Below are 22,500 nucleotides of genomic sequence, written 5' to 3' on the forward strand. Positions count from 1 at the left end.
CCCCAGGAAAACAAAGTATCCTCCAAGTATTCATGGCAGGAAAGAGGGTTTGACAGACTTGGCATCAGGCACTTCTGCATGTCAGTCATATGCCTTTTCTTGCCGTGAATATATGGAGGATTCTTGGTGTTCCATTGTGGGGGTGGAGGGAGGGCAGCACCCTATTGGGTTTTGCAGGGCGCACAGCCGCCAGTATTTGACAATATAGTGATTGACTCTAAACAAATTATATTTATTTTACCCCACAATTTCCCTGGTACCTATTGTGCCCTCCCCTGCTATTGCGGTCAAGATTGTTGCTAATGGCAGGATAGATTCTGTGCAATAATTTCTATATATTTAGAAAGTAATTAGTGAGAGGAACCCATCGATGACAGAATCATTACAAGCTACTATTCTGATAATTTACAGAATAATATGGGATTATTGGTATATGTTAACAGTAAGTAATTTGTCCAGTGGATAATGGTTAGGGGTCTTGAAATCAGTAGATGGCCTTTCGAATTACTGAAAAATTGTTTAGATATCAGTTACACCAGTCAGTCTATATAATAACTGATATTTTCATCTTAGTGGAATACAATTTTGGGGGGATGAGAAGTACCCAGTGTTCAGATCTGGTTAGGTGGTCAGAAGAGGACTGCACAAAGAATTTGAAAAAAGTTAGTCCTCAACACCAGGATGCAAATTTTTTTTAACAGTTTAAGTTTTTGTCACTAGGTAACTGCCCGAAGGGAAGATTGATGGGGGTTGCAAATATTGATTTTACCTCTGTATTCACAACAAGATGGAGCTGAAACTTGGGAGCACCAAGTGGACTTTCTGCTTTGCACAAATTTTTTCTGTTTTCTTTATTTGTGGTGTTACCACATCAGTCTGCAGATTATTTCTTGCAGACTGCAACTTTTTGTCCTCTGCAAGAATATCATCTTAAGTTTGCCCTAGCTGAATGTGTTCATACTATAAAGATTAGCCAAACGGTATGTCTTTCATCATAATTGCTGGAAAGTGGAGTTTCCACATCATCAGGATGATTGGCTTGGAGAGATCACTGATACAGGAAGGCTGCTAAAGAAAACCTCTGAATTCTGTTTTCTACTTTTAGGATATTAGACCAGCAACATGCTCTGGGTTCTTTGCAAAGTCTGAGATCATTTACTTGAGTAATGGTTATTTATAGGGTTATAGAATACATAAAGCTATACAGATAGATATAACTTATGATTTATAGAAAATAAGGTTATGGTAATAGCTCGACATCAAAATCCACAAAGTCCAATTATGGAGTGGCTTCAGCAGTTTGCACCCTGTAAAAGAAGCCCCACATCAAAGTTTTTACAAGAAAGACCTATATGAGATGCCTGGAAATTTGTCAAATAAGGAACCTATTCAAGTTCTTTTACTGAATATATGTATTGGTGGTTTGTTGGCATCTGTCAGAAGTCGAAGCTCGGAAATCAAGGTGTCAGTTCATGCAGGCTGTTTGAGTACCTTCATATGCACTACCAAACATTTCTGATCTTTAGATGTGCACTGACCAGTTTTTTCTTGGTGTATTTCAGCTTTTTGCTATTTCTACTTCAGTTTTGCGAAGATGCCTTGTATACCCTTTCTCCCTCTGAAACGGTTCTATTAGGAGTTTGAGAGACTTCATCAAAACTGTGTATAATATTGTTTTAAAATAGTAGGCTATTTTATTTCTATATTTGGATAAACAGGCAGTGAGTAAGTTCATCTCATAGGTCGTAATATCACTAATTTAATTTAAGCTGTTTCTTTTTAAGTTCATATGAAATTTAAGGGAGAAAATATGCTTGCACTCAAAGAAGATATTGATGGAGTGCATGTGCCAAACTATACCTGGTTTTCTTTCAGCTCAAAATTATTTGTGTTATGCTTCTGTGCATATTTTTCTAAGATCCTAAGATTTATGATGTTTAGCCATAGGTACAAATAAAAATTCATAAGTAGCTAGATAGAAAAAACGTTACTTCCCCCAACTCGATGTCACAAAATTTTTTCCAGGTTTAAGTAACCGTGACTGGGCATGCCCTTTAGGTGCTGCCTTAGGGGAGGGTTGGTAGTATTATTTCTTTAGGAATTGTTTATATTTATTGGTAATATTGCCTAATATTTTGATATTTTGTTGCGAGTCTGCAGCTTGTTATTGTTGTAGAAGCTCTTGCCCTTAGGGTGTTTTTTTAATATTTTATTGAAGGTTTAATGATATTTAGAAAATATATTGCATAGCAAGATGTGGTCATCATATAGTTATGATATTGTATTGAACAAATTATTTTATTCTAAATGAAATTTATCCTTTCCTTTATTCTACATATATCTTTCTCTCTCCCTTCTATCTGCCATGTAGCTACACCAAGCTGGGCTTTGCGGGGAACCATGAGCCACAGATGATCATCCCGTCGGCCGTGGCCATAAAGGAAACGGCCAAAGTAGGCGAGCAGTCCCAGCGGCGTCTGTGCAAGGGTGTGGAAGACCTCGATTTCTTCATTGGAGATGAGGCCATGGATGCGACTGGATATGCTGTCAAGGTGAGAACTGCGAGAAAGGAGGGTGCCTTTGCAGTGAAAGCTTTTGTCACGAGATATCTTGTGTGGTTATCACTAGTCTTTTTTGTCTTTCTTTTTTTTTTCTGGTAATTAATATGTAAAGATGTACTAAATGATACAAAGAGGTGAGTTAGATAGATGTTATGTAGAGAAGAAAGCCAAATGTAAAAAAAAAAAAAAAATCAGTAAATTAACCACACAAAAAATCAAAACCTCAAAAAGTCAGTCTGTCAGATCCCTTAATCATCTGTCAACATCAATGAGTCAAGGGTTGAAATCATGTATCTATCTAGATCTACCCAGTCCCTGATCGTTTATCTATCAGAAATATAAGCATCTGAGGTCACTAATTGTCTATATCAGTTAACCCATTAACGGCGGTATATTTTGAAGCCGAAAATAAAAGATTCCGGGTGGCTACAAAATCGGCGGGAGGGGTGGCCCCAGACTTCCTATCTCAGTTGGTCTGAATCTATCCAAGAAGTTCCTAATTATCTATCTCAATCAGTCAAAGTTCAAATTCTAATCCCCCACTAATGGTTCCCTGTGTGCACCGCCCTTCAGTACCCAGTGAGACACGGCATTGTGGAGGACTGGGACCTGATGGAGAAGTTCATGGAGCAGTGCATCTTCAAGTACCTTCGTGCCGAGCCGGAAGACCACTACTTCCTCCTTACTGAACCTCCTCTCAACACGCCAGAGAATAGGGAATACACAGCAGGTGTGTCTTTATATATCCATCTATCTTGTATATCTTTTACTTATTTATTATTATTTTTATTTAATTTTAGATTTATTTATCTGCATCTTTACTAGGATTTGAGTAGGCAAAAGGGGAAGAGAGTGTAGGAGAGAGTAGTTGGGCAAAGGGAGATAGGGGAGAGTCATAGAGGGCAAGGGCTAAGGTCAAAGGGTAAAGGGGGATGGAACTGGTTTTAGATTGTGTCTGGGTTGGGGATGGGGGGGGGGGTGTTTACAGAAAGTTTAGCATCATTGTTTTTTGGGGGGGGAAATTTTATGTAGTATTATGTTGTATGGGAAAATGATTGCATTGATAAAGCAGTTGAAATTTTTATAAGTGGGATTGCTTAAAACTGTGATCTTGATGTTATATTTTTGAGATTCTATTATTAGATTTTCATTAGAATATGTAGGTTTACTTTCTTTTCTTTTTTTAGCTTAGGAGGTGCTGCAGAGACAAAGGTAAACACAAAATAAGAAAAAAGTGAATAGTAATAAGGGTAGAAAAAATTTAAATCTTAAAATCTAATGTATTGCCATCCAAACAGAAATTATGTTCGAGTCGTTCAATGTGCCTGGCCTCTACATTGCCGTCCAGGCCGTGCTCTCCTTAGCAGCCTCCTGGGCCTCACGACAGGCCACTGAGAGGTCCCTCACTGGCACCGTCATTGACTCTGGTGATGGTGTCACTCACGTCATACCAGTGGTGGGTGCAGGTTCTGGTTATTTTAAGATTCTTGTTATACAGTAGTAATAGTGATCACATTGTTATTGTTATAGCTCTTTTGATTATGATTCTTATTCGATCATTCTTATTATTGTGATTGTTATTGATGAGGTTGTTTCTGCTATGGTAGTGATCTTGATAAATTACGATAATTTTCATGAACAGTTATTAGTTTGTGTATTTATTTTTATTTGTTAGATAAATAACATTCCTCGAAGGAATTTCTAACCCCTCACCCCCTCTTGTACACCTTACTCAGGCTGACGGCTACGTGATTGGGAGCTGCATCAAGCACATCCCCATTGCTGGCCGTGACATCACCTACTTCGTGCAGAGCCTGCTGAGAGAGCGCGAGCCCAACATTCCACCCCAGCTCAGCATGGAAACAGCAAAGGCAGTCAAGGGTAAGGGAATTTGTCTTTTGTCTTTACCTTTTTTCTTCTCTTTCTCTCTCTCTCTTTTCCTATACCATGCTCCCCTCATTATTCTGTGGATATTTCTTTTTAGCCTCTTGATTTTAAGGACAGGCTGTGAGATGATAATTATAGAGGAAGATAAAATGGATACGATGAAGTGAAAAAAATATTAATATTCCTGTAATGCATTTGCTCTAATCTGAGGAGCTGCTCCTTAAAAAACTGATGATCATTTATTAATTTTGAATCAGATTCAGTAAAAATGAAAGGGCTTGATATTGTTTAGTAGTGCTTAGAAATATCTTTAAAAAAAGGTAGAACCACAAGCCAGAATATCAATCAGAAATTAGATGAAACAAACACTATACATGTACCTCTCGGCTGTAAAACAACTGTAATTAAACCTTCAGTGACAGGTACAGCTTTAGCCGTCATGACATATATGTATCATGACTCGCAATGTGTGGGCCAGCTAGACTGCTGTGTAATATTGCAAAAAAATTCAGGCCCCTTCATGATAGGGTTATTTCAGATCTTCGGCCACAACAGCTCTGATCCAAAGGTGTACATGTATGTTACCCAATACTTGCCCTTTTGTGGTCAGTATTGTAGCTTTTTGCTTGTATTACATCATCACTCCTAGCAATAATACTGTTATTACTAATAATACTAGTACAGATACTTCTGAGTTTGCTCCTTACTTTTTAACTTTTAAAAATTTTACTGAAGCCTCAACAACTTCTAAAAACTTGTTCTATTGACAATATCTCTCATGTCTCTCTCTTTACTCACAGAAAAGTTTAGCTACATCTGCCCAGACATTGCTAAGGAATTCAACAAGTATGACAGCGACCAGGCCAAGTGGATCAAGCGCTATGAGGGCAAGAATCCCGTCAATAATCAGACCTTTGGGATTGACGTGGGCTATGAGCGTTTCCTTGGACCTGAGATTTTCTTCCACCCCGAGGTGCGTCAGTGAGGAGAGTGGACGGAGTTTGTGTGTGTGTGTTTGTGTGTGTGTGTTTGTGTGTGTGTGTTTGTGTGTGTGTGTTTGTGTGTGTGTGTTTGTGTGTGTGTGTTTGTGTGTGTGTGTTTGTGTGTGTGTGTTTGTGTGTGTGTGTTTGTGTGTGTGTGTTTGTGTGTGTGTGTTTGTGTGTGTGTGTTTGTGTGTGTGTGTTTGTGTGTGTGTGTTTGTGTGTGTGTGTGTGTGTGTGTTTGTGTGTGTGTGTTTGTGTGTGTGTGTTTGTGTGTGTGTGTTTGTGTGTGTGTGTTTGTGTGTGTGTGTTTGTGTGTGTGTGTTTGTGTGTGTGTGTGTGTGTGTGTGTGTGTGTGTGTGATGATTTTGATATTTTATATGAGAGGTAGGAGTTGCGCTGTTGCATAATCTCATATTAAATTTCTGATCTTTGATATTAATTTAGTTTCTCTGTATATTCTCTGTATCAGCCAACTGAATATGTAGGATGAGCACTATTATGCAGTATTTTCATAAAAAGAAGAGGGGGAAATAACTCCTTCTCATTTCTGTTTTTTTCTTTATAATCATCATTTGTTTTTTCATTTTCATTATCATTTGTTATCATCTTCAATATCATTCATTATTATCATTTATTATCATCATCATCTGTTATCATCATCATTATCATTATAATTTTTCTCAGTGAACTCTGTTTTGATTCTCAGTTTGCAAACCCTGACTTCACAACTCCGATCAGCGAAGTAGTAGACAATGTCATTCAGAATTGCCCCATTGATGTGCGACGGCCACTGTACAAGAATATCGTCCTCTCGGGAGGTTCCACTATGTTCAAGGACTTTGATCGTCGTCTGCAGAGGGATGTAAAGCGCATTGTGGATGCGAGACTGCGTATCACTGAGCAGTTGAGTGGTGGTCGCATTAAGGTGGGTAGAGCTTCAGGGTCATTAATTTACTATTTTACCCTCCCTTTTTTCTCATCTCTCAATATTGACTTTGCTATTTGTTAATTGTAATATTTGGAGACCTGTTATTTGAAAGGAAAAGGAAAAATTTTCAAGCCCCTAACAAATTGTAATTCCTCTCCAGCCAAAGCCGATCGATGTGAATGTCATTGCACATAAGATGCAGCGTTATGCTGTCTGGTTTGGAGGTTCCATGCTTGCTTCAACAGTGAGTACTATTTGTTATTTTTACTTTGTTGACTCTCATTGCACTTGAAATTTTAAGGTTATATTTATAGTTATTTTTCTCTGTGCTAAGGTTCTTAATTGCTTGTAATGGAGGGGTTGTCAGCATCTTTTTCTTGCAGTCATAATTTTTAGGCTTGTTATGAATCAGTCCCTGGTAAATGGGAAATTATGTAGCCATGTATGTAGATAAAGCAAATCATCTTCCATTACTCCCTAGAAGTCCCACAACATGGACAGATGCTCAGGACTTTTTATATAGGTTAATATGTAAACTTTAAAACATCTTTTTTTGCCTGCCACACAGCCTGACTTCTACCAAGTCTGTCACACGAAGGCAGAGTATGAAGAGAAGGGACCCAGCATCTGCCGACACAATCCAGTCTTTGGTGCTATGGCTTAATTTTAAGGAGTGTAGTCACTATGCAAAAAAAAGGGGGGGAGGGGGGTCAGAAGGAACAAAGGCACAAAATAAGTCAAGTTAATAGACATACCAGTGACATGGAAATTGAGTCATACTGTTTTAGCTTTTTTGTTTTTCTTATTCTTTATAATTAGGGGGAGTAATTGTAAAGTGAGATATTTATACTAGGAATATAAGGACATAAGAATAGGAGGGGATGACAAAAACAGAAAAATGAGATACGAATGGCACTAAGAAAGCGGTGTGTATTTCTTCCATGTAAAAATTTAACTTATTTAGATTTTGAATTTTGTTTTTTTCTCTCACTCTTTGCCCAAAGAGGTTGTCTGAAATTTCTTTGTTGATTGTGGCTGATGGGTTATATGATATGATTGTGTGGTGATTTTTAAAAGTTTCCAATGAAAATGTGTGTTGTTTTTGCTTACACCCACAAAGCACATGGTAACCACAGGTAGGAGAATAAAAGGCTGCGTCATAGTGCTTTTATTGGTGGTTCAGGAAGGCTGCATCTTATGGACTTTCTGAGAAATGTTATCTTTCCGCAATGTTTGTTATTGCATAGCATTGTATCGTATGAGTGTAATAGTATATATTTTATTTGATTACTGTTGATTTTTTTGTTCTCTTCTCTTTTTTTTTTTGTATTTAATATATCTGTTGATTAGGACAAGTACTTTTAAAGCTTTAAAAGATATTACTTAACTTTTAAAGGAGAAGAAATAATTTTTGTGTGTGACACTAGCCCAGTAAAAATATTAATGTTCGTAGAATTAGAATCTTTTATATGATTTCATAAGAAATAGAGGGGAAAAAAGTGCAACTTGACATCTATACTTTGTACTGGAGATTTTTTTGTTTTGTATTGATAAATAATTTTCAGTAAATGGTTCCTAGGAAAAAGCCAGAATTGCAACCAGGATTAATTATAGGAGCAGAAAGAAATCTGAATGTGTTGAATGATTAAAAGATACTGAAAACCGAGCTTGTTGGTTTGTTTTCCTTTTTATTTTTTTGCGATTGTCAAAAGATGTATTTTTTTAACGCAAATTTCTTATTTATTTGCATTTTTTCTGGTGCGATTTGTCAAGATTTATTGTAAATCTTGGAGTAATTTTTAAAAAATATTTGGGCTGTTGATATTATTAGAGAATATATTGACATTATGAATGTCAGTATCATTATTATATGTCATTTTTTATAAGTTATTGTGATATTAATTCTTTTCATTATTATAATTATTATAATTACTCATTATCTTAAATGAGATATAGACTATTTTTGTTTTTTTTGGTTATATATTTTTGTTGGAAGAATATTAATTTATATAAGCTCTGAAAATCTTGTATTGGAGTAGATCACATTTTCACAGTTCTCTCTGTTGCAATTCTTCAGTGTTTTTCCCCATCCTATGAACATTAAAAAAAAGTATGAAAGGACCATAATTTCATTCATCTAATTCAACACAGCTTTTCTCTTTGAATAATAGTAATAGTTGTCATCATCTTCATATGATACAGATTTGTCATGGATAAAAGTGCCAATATTATGCAACTTCACAATTTCCTTTCTAATGTGAATTTAACGTACCTTTTACAAAGGCTTAAATATATTCCGAATGGCATTCCGAAGTTTTCATTCTACACTAGTAATTTAGCCTCTATTACATATATAGGAAATTAATAGTTTTACTTTTTAGCCAGTATTAATGCATCATTTGTATAAGAGAGAATAATGATATGAGTAAGACTAATAATAATAACAATAATAATAATAACAAAGTTTAAAATGATTATACAAAATTGTAATTGATACTAGTACAATAATACTGACAGTAAAACAATAATTTAAATAAAACGGTTAACGAGTCAAAAGTACAAGATTAAAAATGCTGAATCGAAAGCCATCTGAACCAAACTAGATGGTATTGTTGTGAAAATTTGTATTTTTGTGGAAATCGTGTTGAAATACAGCTCTCTCATCCTTGTCTGTATTATGATTGTGTTCCTGTTACAGGGTGTTTTAGTTCGTCATTTTGAAGTGAACTAAAATATATAAGTAAAAGAGTCCAATTACTGAAAGGCCAATAGAAATAATATTGGCAATCTGTAAGTATAGAAAATAAAGAAAAAGAAGTAACTAATGAAGACTTATAAGGCTTTATATTTGATTAGCAAGTTTTATATTGGCCAGCGTTTACAAATGTGAAAATGTAGCAATTAGTATGATGTTATTGTTAAAGACATTCCAAATATCATTTTGAAATGAATGATGTGGCGGGACAAAAGTTTCATTATACTTTTCTGATTGTGTACACAACTTTTTTTTTCTTCTTCGGTAAATTAAGCTTATGAGTAATGTTAATAATCTTATTTTTTCACTTTTATTGACAGGATCCACTTGTATTCATAACCGAGAGACAGGAATTCTTTTCTTTTTTTAAATATTAAGGGAAACATTAATGATGTGGGTGGGGATGTGTATTTCTTTCTTTTTTGTTTCTTTTTAGGTCATATTTTCTAAAAACAAAATCACAGAATATTCAGGCTTAAAAAAAAAACAGTCTGATTAACAATCTTCAATGTGAGTATTCACAACCCGTTTTATTTAAGCCAAACTGGAGCTTCACACAATAAATCTAAAGACAAATTTGGATAATGAGAGTACATACATATGTTCATACATACAAATGAAAAGATAACGCTCCTGTGGCATGTGGAATAAGGACAGAAATTAGTAAGAAGGACAAACTTTTTTTATATAGTGAGATGCATTTTTGAGAGGTTGATGAACATAGGCTGAATAACATCTCATATTATTGCCACCAAACTGTCAACCTGTTATGTCATCAATTAAAGTGTAAAGTACATCTTCACTTTAATATATTATATAGGATATGACTAGGCTAATAATAAAAAAATACTGAGGAATAGGGTGTTCCTTGGCTATTATTTGCTTAAAGCATTCAAACAATTATTTAGTAAAAAGATTTTTTTTTTCTTCTTTTTTTTTTCTTCTTTCTTTTTCTTTCTTTAATCCAAATTTTGTTCCATCAGCTTCTGGCCTTTTTACAAAAAATAGTATAAAGTCAAGAGGTGACAAAATTATACATTTTACTTTTTTCTTGTTAAACCAACATTAAGTAACATTACCGTAAATGAATATTTGCTCTAAAAAAAAAAACTATCAGTGTTTCAATCACACATGATTATCTTGCTCATTCAACAAACTATTCACTTGCTGCTCAAACTGTGTATAAAACATACATAAGGCGTGTCCACATGAATGGGTATAACTGGCGGGAACGAGCAGGGATGATGTCACAGTCGGTCAATATTAAAACAAAAACAGGCAGTCAAAGTACTTTCTATACAATAGGTTTCCCCACTGTCTTCTCGCTCATGACATTATCCCACTGCTGAGCCAGCCAATCATGCCCGCTCCTGTTGTAGACTTGCCAAAAGTGATGAAAAATGGGTAGCCATGATTATGATTATTAACATAGGAATAATAATAATGATGCATTGCATAGGAGATCAACTATATTGATGACTCATTATATGTGATATGAATAACAGGAGTAATTATTTGTATAGAACATCAATATTAAAAATAATTAATCAAATAATGGAATGGAATGCATGAGCTAAAGGTAAAATGAGATTATATATGCAGGAGGTAAGGAATGCCACTGAACTATGCATAAAATGAAAGCACTGCAATCAGTTACCTGTGTATCTGTGAATTCACTCATTAAAAAAAAAAAAAAAAATGTGGAGAAATATGTGTACAGATGACCATATAATTCTTGGGACCATTTGTAAAAATAAAAATAAAATAAAAATACAAAACCTCATCACATTGAGCTCAGACTGTTGTCATGGGCGTGATCAATTCGTGACTCCATATTGTGACATCTGGATAGCTTCTGAGGCTACTCTCGAGAGTGAGAGCCTGAACCAAGTCCTCATTAGACGCCACTTCTTCTGCCCGGTGCCTCATGATGGTCTGCGGCTCGGGGAACCACACAGGCGATGCGCTGCTCCAAATCTGCTGCAGGGTGAGTATTTCATGGCGATGCACACTCATCCTCGTCTCAATGATGCAGGATGTTACGTGACCGATGGAGGAGAATTTTGTACTGGGCTCAGGGACGTCTAGAGGAGGTACTGTTATGGGGATTTCCGAGGTGCTGTTTCTCCCCAAAGGGCTGGTAGTGTTGGAAGTAACAGTGTCCTCAGCGGGGAGATCTTCCAGGTGGAGGATTCCTCGGGTTTGGGGTTCTGGGAATGTGAGGTGTGAGGAGGTAAGGACTATGGTGACGGGGTTTGTCGTCATATCACCTGCTCTGAATTCCTGAGTGGCACAGCCTCTACAAGGGACCTCATGTCCTGCATGGGAAAGTTCACTCGTGCCAGTACTAATTTCCTGAGTTCTAAATGCAGTGAGATCTTCAAAGGAACTATAGGGACTCGAGACATCACGAAGTCCAAGCCGATCCAGACTGCTGTCTCTTTCAGCCAACTTCACGTAATGCTCTCTGCCCTTATCCAGCCTCTCCTCGCGATAAGGGAACCACCTGGATTTTGGATAATCCATGCCCTTTACCTGAGGCACAAGAGGAGATGAACCTTCAAGTGCCCTGTGAATTAAGCCATGGGTTTGGGTGACCGAGCTGAAGGGGTATTCCCTGAGGATGGGGGTCGAGGGGGCAATGAGTGAGACTGCATCATGTAGCCGTGGCCTGCTTGCGCTGGTCACACCTGGAAGAGAAAAGTGAATGAAACAACCTGGGATGGCAAGTCCGGGCAAATATCTTGAGTTGAATAGCAAAGGAAATCTGGTACTCTTAAATTTTGAAATAAATTCAAACAAAGATGTATATTAACATAAATAAACCATATCTAAAACATCAAACATATTGTACTTACGTCCTGCTAGTAATTTACATACAGGTCACACACATAAAATGCAAACAAAAACAAATGCTGTAAATCAAAACAAAAGCACATGGGATCAAACAATCAAATCAGTTTAAAGCAAGCAAAAGTGCAAAACAAAAAATGAAAATATATAAAAAATTCCCTTTTGGGCATAAAGGGAAAAAATGTGAATGATTGGTCCATATCTGTGAAATATTGGTTAATTAATGTGATGTAAAGTGCAATGGAACATTCAACCTAAGAACAACGAAAAACAAGCAAAAAGATGTAAATAATCCTTTTAAACGTGCAACATCACACACAAAAAAATCAAAGTAATAAAAACAATCGTTACAATAAGAAACGCAAAGAATACTGTCTCATTAATCAACAAAGGTAAATACTCACAACACACAAGCTCACACAATGCTAGTCATTCCAAAACTGCAGCAACGCGACCATGCACATCTAATCGAGGTCTCCCTCTTACCTTCCGCCTGCCGCCATCCGACCCCTCGAGAAATCAAGTGGGAAGGAATGACAACAGTCTTTGGGACAACAACACTCGAGGGAAAGAGAAAGGAGGAAGAGGACAGATTTTGGAAGGCTAATCCTGAAAAGGTGGTGAGCGACGCGTGAGACGGTGGTACCCCCCCGACGACGTCAGGAGACTTCTTTCGCTCGTTGGGTCGTTGGTGGTGCCCTCCGCCCAGCGATGGCACCCTCGACCGCGTCTTGGGGTATGGGATGCTGGCGTCTGGAGAGGAGTGCGATGCCCTGAGGTTCTCCTGCGATGCTCTTCCCCGTGCGTTGTCGAGGACTTGTTTGGAGGATGTTAGAACCACAGGCCCACTTGCTCCAGCGTCGTCGAAACGCTCTTTCTCGTGGCTAGCGAGTCCTGCCGAGGAGGGGGGACTCGTCATGTAAAAGAAGTGCTCAGGTTCCAGCGTGCGGGATATGGGCGCCGACGGGACCTCTCCCTCGGCGTCCTCGGCAGCCAACGGCGTCCCTCCGAGGACACAGGAGCTCGAGGACGAAGGAGGAGGAGGAGAAGAGACGACTGGACTCCCCCGGCAGAGAGGTGGCGTCGCGGACACGATGCCCGAGGCCCTCCAAGTGAGAGGAAAAGACGTCTGCTCGACCTCGACCAGAAACCCCCAACTTCTGGGCGTGGAGGCGAGACCCCCTGCCACCGAGGGCGGCGACGACGAAGGCAACGACGGCGGGGAGAGGGACGACGTCGAGGAATGGTGGCGCTGAAGGGAGGAGAACGAGGAGAGGAGAAGGACGCTCGGGAGCAGCGGGGCCGGAGTGAAGTGCTGGCGGCGCTGAGATCGCGTGGCGGAGCCGCTCCCGTAGGGCTCGCTGGCGTCGGAAAGGTTCCTCGGCCCCGCCCCCCGGACCCTCCACCTGGGAGGAAGAAGGAGGGGTGATTAATGAGAGGGAATGAGGGAGGGAAAGAGAGAGAGAGAGAGAGAAAGACAGAGAGAGAGAGAGAGAGAGAGAGAGAGAGAGAGAGAGAGAGAGAGAGAGAGAGAGAGAGAGAGAGAGAGAGAGAGAGAGAGAGAGAGAGAGAAAGAAAGAGAGAGAGGAGAGAGAAGAAGAAAGAAAGAGAGAGGGAGAAAGAAGAAAGAGAGAGGGACAGAGAAGAAAGAGAGAGGGAGAGAGGAGAAGAAAGAGAGAAAAAAGAAGAAAAAAAGAAAGAAAGAAAGAAAAATAGAGAAGAAAAACAGACAAACATATTTACAGAGAGAGTCAAAAACAGAACGAGACAACGAAACAAAACCCTCAATATATACACAAATCCAGAAAAAAACTCACCAACCCAACAGATGCTACTAAAAAAAAAGAAAAATCAAAACAAAACAAAACAAGAAAAATCAATGAAAACAAAACAAAACAAAAGAAAAAACAGTGAAAACAAAACAAAACAATGAAAACAAAACAAATAAAGAAAAAACAATGAAAAAAGTAAAGAAAAAAGGCAATAAAAAAAAATTAAAAAACAATCCGCATCTTATCACACAGACCAGACACAACTCCCGCCTCACACGACCACGAGCGCAAAGCGAAACCACAGACTGTTTGATATTTCCGAGGCGTGCGTCCCCGTGGCCTCAAAAATCGCCGAGAATAAATGGCAGAAACTCATTCATTTTGATTAGGGAAGGGTGGGGGGGGGCGGGGTTAATATGGGATTGGAGGGGGGCGGGGGGTAACGTCGGTAAATAAGAGGTCTTTACCCATTAACGATTTTGTTTTAGGCCTTTTTCCCCCCAATATACGGCCTATATACCCAATACTTTTTTTTTTTAATTCGTATTTTACTTATTTCTTTATTTATCTATTTATGTATTCACTCATTTATAAGCACACCCTAAACTATAAATATGGAATAAAAGCACGTACTCTCTAATAATTTCTGTCAGAGAATTTCATTTCCTTCGGCAAAATACGGGCAGATATTTGCCATCTTTGTACTCCCCCCCCTCCACCCACCCTCAATAACATTTGTTAAGTACGCTCCAGTTTTTGCGTACAATAATAATAAAAAAAAGAAAAAATAATCCAAATAGGTATAATCTATCAACAGCAGCATGGTAATCACAGCACATCAGAGGCAGTCACACTCAATTCAAGTTAACACTCTTGCACTTCCTCACAATTCAGACACAGACACAAATACACACCCATACACACACGCACGCACACACACACACACACACACACACACACACACACACACACACACACACACACACACACACGCGCGCACACGCACACGCACACGCACACGCGCACACACGCACACACACACACACACACACACACACACACACACACACACACACACACACACACACACACACACACACACACACACACGCTCAGCACCCCACCCCACCCCGTCACAAATCCTGCCTCCACCCCCACCCCTTAAACACACCCAATCATGGCGGGCAATCGCAGAATTCCTGCACTTGCAATTCGCACACATTATCACGCACAACTCCTTCCCCCTCCCTCCTCCCCACCCCCACCCCCTACCCTCCTTCCTCAACCCCTTTACCCTCCCCCCCCCCTCCTCCTTCCCTCTCCCTCAACCCCTTTACCTTTCTCAACCCGAACCACATGGCCCGTCCCCCCCATCCCCCTCCCCTATACTTTCCCTCCCTACCCCCCCCCTCCCACATTAACCTATTAACTTCCTTCCTCATCATTTTCTTCTTCTTCTTCTCTCTCTCTCTCTCTCTCTCTCTCTCTCTCTCTCTCTCTCTCTCTCTCTCTCTCTCTCTCTCTCTCTCTCTCCTTCCTTCCCTCCCCTCTCTCTCTTTTCTCCCCCTATTCTTCCCTCATCCCCTCCTCCCTCCGACTCCACCCTCTTCCCCCCTTCCTACCTATCCGTTGACCCCTCCCCTCTTTCTATCCCTTCCCCTTCCCCTCCTCTACTCTCCACAATCCTACACCATCCCCTCCCCTCTCCCTCTTCCTATCCCTCCCTTCTCCCTCTCTTTCTATCCCTCCCTCCTTTCTCTCTCTTTCTATCCCTCCCTCCCTTCTCTCTCTTTCTATCCCTTCCTCCCTTCTTCCTCTCTTTATATCCCTCCCTCCTTTCTCTCTCTTTCTATCCCTCCCTCCTTTCTCTCTCTTTCTATCCCTCCCTCCCTTCTCTCTATTTCTATCCCTCCCTCCCTTCTCTCTCTCTTCCTACCCCTTACCTCCCCTCTCCCCGCTCTTAGTCTCCCCCTTCCCCTCCCCTCTCCCCCTTCCAACCCCCTCCCCTCCCCTCCCCCCTTTCTCATTACCCCCAAACCCTTCCATCTCCCTTTCCTTCTACCCCCTCTCCCTCCCCTCCTTCCCCTCCCCACTCACCTTTCCTCGGTCAGAGGGTCGTCTTCCCCTCCTCCTCTTCCTCCTCCTCCTCCTCCTCCTGCTCCCTTCCCCCTCTCCCTTCCTCCTGGCGAGTCGTTTCCGTCGTCGAAGCCGTCGCCGCCGCCGCCATCCGAACACCGCCTCTTCCACCACGTGCCTGCAGAATAACATGCTGATATAAGGGTGAAAATTGCCTGCGTGCTTGATTGCTTGCTTGCCTGAGGGCAGAGGAGGAGGAGGAGGGAGAGGAGGTGTATGTGTGTTAGGGGAAGGGAGGGGAAGGGAGGGATGGTGGAGAAAGGTTAAATGTATAGCGTGAGGGTAGGGAGATAGAACGGGAAAGAGAAAGAAAAAGAGAAAGAGAAAGAGAAAGAGGGAAAGAGAGAGAGGGAGAGCTAGAGTTTGAGATATATAGGTAGATAAATAGACCAATAGATAGGTAGATAGATAAACAGAGAAAGAGTCAAAGACAGACAGGAAGAAAGACCAAAGAGAGAGAAAAAAAAAAGATAAAAGAGACAAAAGACAAGACCCAGTCACAAATACAATAACAAAGACCCAGAGAAAAATACAGACCCAGAAAAAAGACAAAGAAAGACAGAATAAACCAAGAAGCGAAAGAAAACGACAAAAAAAGGAGAAAAAAACAATCAATATTCTTCCCATAATCGAACGCGGGAATGCGGGCTGCTCGAAGTGTCATTCGAGAGCGAGAGAAAAGCAAGACCTTGGAGAAACCGAGGAAGGGAAACGGACGCAAAATAGGAACAAAAGAGAAGGAAAAAAAAGTAGAAAAGGGGTAGAAAAGGAATAGACAAATAGGAAAAAGAAGAAAAAATGTAGAAAAAGAAATGGAAAGAAAAAAGAGAAAAAGACGAAAATAAGTAGGAAGAGAAAAAAAAGACGAGTAAGGAAAAAATAGGAAAAAATTGATAAAGGGTAGAAAAAGAACAGGAAAGACAAAAAGAAAAAAAAGAAAATAAGTAGAAAGAGAAAAGAAAAGACAAAGAAAGAGAAAATGAAAAAAAAAGAAAAAGGTAGAAAAAAGGCAGAAAAATAACAAAAAAACGAAACCAAAAAAGACCAAAAAATATCTGGAAAGACAACCCATTCCTTTTTTATCAAATTTCCTTCTCGTTTATCACCCCTTTTTACACCGAGCAGTCAGCCAGGGAGAACGGCCGCTGTTCTCTCCTATAACGACCGATTCCGAAAACGGTTTGGGATGTGAAGGATTGCAGCGGTGTGCCAGTTGCAGATGTTTGGTAATAAAAAAAAATGAGCGAAAAAGCTGACATACATTTGTAAATTTATATAAATTCATAAAAATAATTGAGTTGAGTGAGTGAATGAGTGTTCCAGTGAGTGAGTGAGTGTTAAGACGTTTGGTAATAAAAAAAAATGAGCGAAAAAAGCTTCCACACACTTGCAAATGTATATAAATTCATAAAAAAAATAATTGAGTTGAGTGAGTGAGTGAGTGTAATAAAAAAATGAGCGAAAAAAGCTTACATACATTTGTAAATTTATATAAATTCACAAAAATAAGTGAGCTGAGTGAGTGAATGAGTGTTTCAGTGAGTGAGTGAGTAAGCGAGTGAGTGAGTGCGTGTGTGAATGTGTAATAAAAAAAATGAGCGAAAAAGCTGACATACATTTGTAAAATTGTATGAATTGATCTGTGAGTAAGTGAGTGACTTGAGTGTTTGAGTGAAAAAGTGAGTGAATGACTGAGAGTGTGAATGAGCGAGTGAGTGAATGTGTAATAAAAATGAGTAAAAAAGCTTACATACATTTGTAAATTTATGTAAATTCATAAAAATAAGAGAGTTGTGTGAGTTGAGTGAGTGAGTGAGTGAGTGAGTGAGTGAGTGAGTCTATGTGCGTGCGTGAATGTGTAATAAAAAATGTGAGTGAAAGAGCTTACATACCTTTGTAAATCTATAAAAAAAAATAATCTAAGTGAGAGAGTGAGTGATGAGTGTGTGATTTTGTGAGTGAGTGAGCAAGCGAGTGAGTGTTAAAACGTTTGGAAATTTAAAAAAATGAGTGAAAAGGCTTCCACACATTTGCAAATGTATATAAATTCATAAAAAAAAATAATTGAGTTGAGTGAGTGACTGAGTGTTTCAGTGAGTGAGTGAGTAAGCGAGTGAATGTGTAATAAAAATGAGTGAAAAAGCTGACATACATTTGAAATTTATATAAATTAATCTGAGAGAGTGAGTGAGTGTGATTTTATGAGTGAATGAGTGAGTGAATGTGTAATAAAAACTGTGTGAAAAAGCTTACATACATTTGTAAATTTATATAAATTCATAAAAATAAGTGAGTTGAATGAGTGAATGAGTGTGTGAGTGTGTGTGTGAATGTGTAATAAATATGAGTGAAAAAGCTTACATAAATTTGTAATTTGTAAATTTATATAAATTAATCTGAGAGAGTGAGTGAGTGTGTGTGTGATTTTGTGAGTGTGTGAGTGAGCGAGTGAGTGAGTGACAGAGTGTGAATGAGCGAGTGAGTGAACCAGTTACAGACGTATTGTAAAAATGTGTATAGAAAAACTTACATACATTTGTAAATGTATTTAATTCATAAAAATAAGTGAGTTGAGTGAGTGACTGAGTGTTTGAGTGACTGAGTGAGTCTATGTGCGTGCGTGAATGTGTAATAAAAATGTGAGTGGAAAAGCTTACATGCAATGGTATGTCAATATGAATTAATTGAAGTAAGTGTCTGAATGAGTGACTGAGTGTATGAGCACAAACATACACTGTACTTTCACAAATAAAACAAATAAATGCTCATACACTATTTGTTACTGTTCGTATTTCTATTCTGTTTTCAATGCTGACAATGTAGTTCAGTTTAGGATTTTAATTACTGAATCTTTTATTTCGATTTAACTGATTATCAATTATGCTCCGCTTCTCTCACCTCTGTCTCTGTCTGTATGTCTGTCTCTCCCTCTCCATCTCTATTTCGCGTTTCCTCATACACTTTTAATCTCTCCCTCTTTATCTATCTTTCTCGCCCTCTCTCTCTCTCTCTCTCTCTCTCTCTCTCTCTCTCTCTCTCTCTCTCTCTCTCTCTCTCTCTCTCTCTCTCTCTCTCTCTCTCTCTCTCTCTCTCTCTCTCTCTCTCTCCCTCTCTCCCTCCCTCCCTCTCTCTCCCTTCTCCTCTCTCTCTCCCTCCCTCTCTCTCTCCCTCCCTCTCTCTCTCCCTCCCTCTCTCTCTCCCTCCCTCTCTCTCTCCCTCCCTCTCTCTCTCCCTCCCTCTCTCTCTCCCTCCCTCTCTCTCTCCTCCTCTCCTCTCTCCCTCCCTCTCTCTCTCCCTCCCTCTCTCTCTCCCTCCCTCTCTCTCTCCCTCCCTCTCTCCTCTCCCTCCCTCTCTCTCTCTCTCCCTCTCTCTCTCCCTCTCCCTCTCCCTCTCCCCCTCCCTCCCTCCCTCCCTCTCTCTCTCTCTCTCTCTCCCTCTCTCCCTCTCTCTCTCCCTCTCTCTCTCTCTCTCTCTCCCTCTCTTCCTCTCTCTCTCTCTCTCTCTCTCTCTCTCTCTCTCTCTCTCTCTCCCTCTCTCCCTCTCTCTCTCTCTCTCTCTCTCTCTCTCTCTCTCTCTCTCTCTCTCTCTCTCTCTCTCTCTCTCTTCTCTCTCTCTCTCTCTCTCTCTCCCTCTCCCTCTCCCTCTCCCTCTCCCTCTCCCTCTCTCCCTCACTCTCCCTGTTCTCTTCCCTCTCCCTCTCCCTCTCCCTCTCCCTCTCCCTCTCCCTCTCCCTCTCCCTCTCCCTCTCCCTCTCCCTCTCCCCTCTCTCCTCATCTCTATGGCTATCCGTCTACCTGTCTTTCTCTCCCTGTCTGTCTCTCTGTCTGACTGTCTGACTGCTTCTCTCTCTCCCTCTCCCCCTTTCTTTCTCTCAGGTTAAAATGAGTGAAATCTGGGTATGGTCGACCGAGTATAAAGAGGAGGCGAGCGTTGATAAATGCCAGTTTTTACCTTTTCAAAAACATCACTTTGTTACAATCGGGTCACTGTCCTCCATCTCCCTCTCTCTCTCTCTTTCTCTCTGTCTGTCTGTCTGTCTGTCTCTCTCTTTCTCTTTCTCTCTGTCTGTCTGTCTGTCTCTCTCGCTCTCTTTCTCTCTCTCTCTCTCTCTCTCTCTCTCTCTCTCTCTCTCTCTCTCTCTCTCTCTCTCTCTCTCTCTCTCTCTCTCTCTCTCTCACTCTACTCCCTCTTTTTCCCTCCCCCAAATCTCCCGCTCTCCCCCCCCCCCACCTCCGTGTGTGTGTGTGTGTGTGCTTGTGCTAATGCGTGTGTGCGTGTACGTGTGCGTGTGCGTGCGTTCATGCATGTACTCACCCCTGTTCCCACGCAAATCCCGCAGAGAAGTGTCACTCGCCTCGCAGCTGCAAAAAAGAGAGAAAAAACAAACAAACATTAAAAACACATTAAAATCACTTCGATGACGTCATTATCAGCATCATCACAAAACACAAGCATAATAAACCCTGATCGATAACTTTAGAAACGATATCTTAAGTCGCGAACACAAGAGATGACAAGAAAACATAAGACGATTTTTTTCATCAGGTTTCAATAACCATCATCATTAGCTATCTCATTAGCCCCATTGCAATTACCAACGAACATCAACATCAAAAACTCATTAAATTATTTTCCTACTCACAACAACAAAGAAAAAATCCTAAATAACTCGAGCAAAAAAAAAAAAAAAAAAAAAAAAAAAAAAAATATATATATATATATATATATATATATATATATATATATATATATATATATATATATATAAACTAGAACTTTTATTACAAAATCAAACAGTTGAAAAAATTATAACCAACGATTCTGACAACTCTAATAAGAATGACAAACAAAACAACAACAACACCAAAATCAACAATAACACTCACAAAAACAATAACAACAATTCTAGAAAAAAAAGTTATGAACGAGAACAGATATCTTCGCAATAACAAGAGATGCATTTGACCGGCTTCGAATATAGCTTCGTTAGAAAAAAAAAAATATATATATATATATTCGAAACCGGCCAAATACATCTCATTTGTCAACATGGATCCGGTTCAACAAATGTTCTAAAAATCACAACAAATCCGACAAAGAACGCTGAACATTCTTTCCCCTTGAGAACAACAACTCTTAAACCGACAACACGAACAATAACAAATACACCAAAAAAAGGTACAAATAAACACCCACTAAACGCGACGACAAGAACACCAATAAACAGAACAATAACACGTGATAACAACAAATAACATTCAAAGAACACTCGAGCGGAGGAGGGGGAGGGGTGGGGTTGCAATGGGGGGGGGGCGGAGGAGAGAGAAAAGGGGGGGAGGGGAGGGGGGAGTAGCACTGGGGGGAGGGGGTAGGAGAGAGAAAGGGGGGGGGGGAGAAGGAGATAGGAGGGAGAAAGGAGAGAACGATCGAGAACCGCAAAATGAACAAAGCATGATAGAGCAACACCGAGACCAACAAAAGTAAAATAAGAACACAATAACAAAGTGCAAATGAAAACCACAAAAGAAGAAGAAGAAGACGAAGAAGCAAAAGAAAAGGAAAAAGAAGAAGAAGGTGATGAAAAAGAAGCAAAAGAAAAAGAAGATGAAAAAGAAAAAAAGAAGATGAAGATAAATAAGAAGAAGAAGAAGAAAAAGATGAAGAAGGAAAAGAAGATGATGATGACGAAGAAAATGACAGAAATGACAGCCATCAGGGCAAGCGAAAAACACCCTAAATGACTAATAAATGTTATCAATATCCCGTCTTCCTTGCTATTATTCACCGTTTATCTTATTCCCATTTCTACTCGTATTTTCGCACTCACTTCTCTGTTTTTACGTTCATCTCCCTTGTCTGCCATTATCACCATCTTCTCTTATTCGCATCTTTATCGCAGCTTTCACCATGATCACGATTTTCACCATAATCACATTTTTTTTTTTCATCATAAGTTCATCATAATCACATTTTAAAAATGATTCATTATCAAATATCATTATCAATTCAACATTGTTCCGTATGTCTACCACAAACCAACCAAGCAATTCACGCTACCATCACCATTCTCACCATCACCACCAAGGCCACAATCCCCATTTTCACCATTTCCATCACCATCACCATTTTCACAATCATCATTTCCACCACCATCACAAATTTCACCACCACCACCATGGTCACAATCCCCATTTCCCCAACCACCACCATCACAATCCTCGCCATCACCACCACGGCCACAATCCTCACCACAATCCCCATTTCCCCCACCACCACCATCACAATCCTCGCCATCACCCCACACGTCTGTTCCACCACAAATCCCCTAAATTCCTTTCTTTATCACCATTTTTCATCACCATTCCCAAGTGTTCACCATTCCGCACCATCATCCCTCATTTCGTGTGCAAAATCAACCAAATATTCAACCCCTTCAGTGTTGCCAAATCAACCAAATATTTAGTTCCCTTCGTGCCCGAATCAACCAGATATTCAATCCCTTCGGTGTGGCCAAATCAACTAAATGATTGACCCTTACAATGTGCCCAAATCAACCCAATTATTCAACCCCTTCAGTGTTGCCAAATCAACCAGATATTCAATCATTTCAGTGTGCCTAAATCAA

At 39.8% G+C, this 22,500-nt stretch overlaps 2 protein-coding genes across 3 annotated transcripts in view; one reads left to right on the forward strand and one right to left on the reverse strand.

Moving 5' to 3' along the window:
* The window catches only part of Arp3 (Actin-related protein 3), a 10,858-nt gene extending 2,833 nt beyond the window's left edge, over nt 1-8,025 (forward strand). Inside the window, exons 2-9 of the mRNA XM_027361876.2 lie at nt 2,372-2,552; nt 3,135-3,291; nt 3,860-4,017; nt 4,298-4,442; nt 5,249-5,421; nt 6,138-6,356; nt 6,520-6,603; nt 6,928-8,025. Coding sequence (XP_027217677.2) covers nt 2,372-2,552; nt 3,135-3,291; nt 3,860-4,017; nt 4,298-4,442; nt 5,249-5,421; nt 6,138-6,356; nt 6,520-6,603; nt 6,928-7,023 — 1,213 coding nt within the window. The 3' untranslated portion in view covers nt 7,024-8,025. The remainder of the gene's footprint in view (nt 1-2,371; nt 2,553-3,134; nt 3,292-3,859; nt 4,018-4,297; nt 4,443-5,248; nt 5,422-6,137; nt 6,357-6,519; nt 6,604-6,927) is intronic.
* The window catches only part of LOC113810171 (uncharacterized), a 53,511-nt gene continuing 38,342 nt past the window's right edge, over nt 7,332-22,500 (reverse strand). For both annotated transcript variants that reach the window (XM_070115911.1, XM_070115912.1), the window contains exons 3-6: nt 20,190-20,236; nt 15,837-15,993; nt 12,454-13,373; nt 7,332-11,804 (exon numbers count right to left, since the gene is read on the reverse strand). In XM_070115911.1, coding sequence (XP_069972012.1) covers nt 10,909-11,804; nt 12,454-13,373; nt 15,837-15,993; nt 20,190-20,236 — 2,020 coding nt within the window. In that variant the 3' untranslated portion in view covers nt 7,332-10,908. The remainder of the gene's footprint in view (nt 11,805-12,453; nt 13,374-15,836; nt 15,994-20,189; nt 20,237-22,500) is intronic.

The sequence above is a fragment of the Penaeus vannamei genome, chromosome 38 (genome assembly GCF_042767895.1).
Source record: "Penaeus vannamei isolate JL-2024 chromosome 38, ASM4276789v1, whole genome shotgun sequence".
Lineage (NCBI taxonomy): Eukaryota > Metazoa > Arthropoda > Malacostraca > Decapoda > Penaeidae > Penaeus > Penaeus vannamei.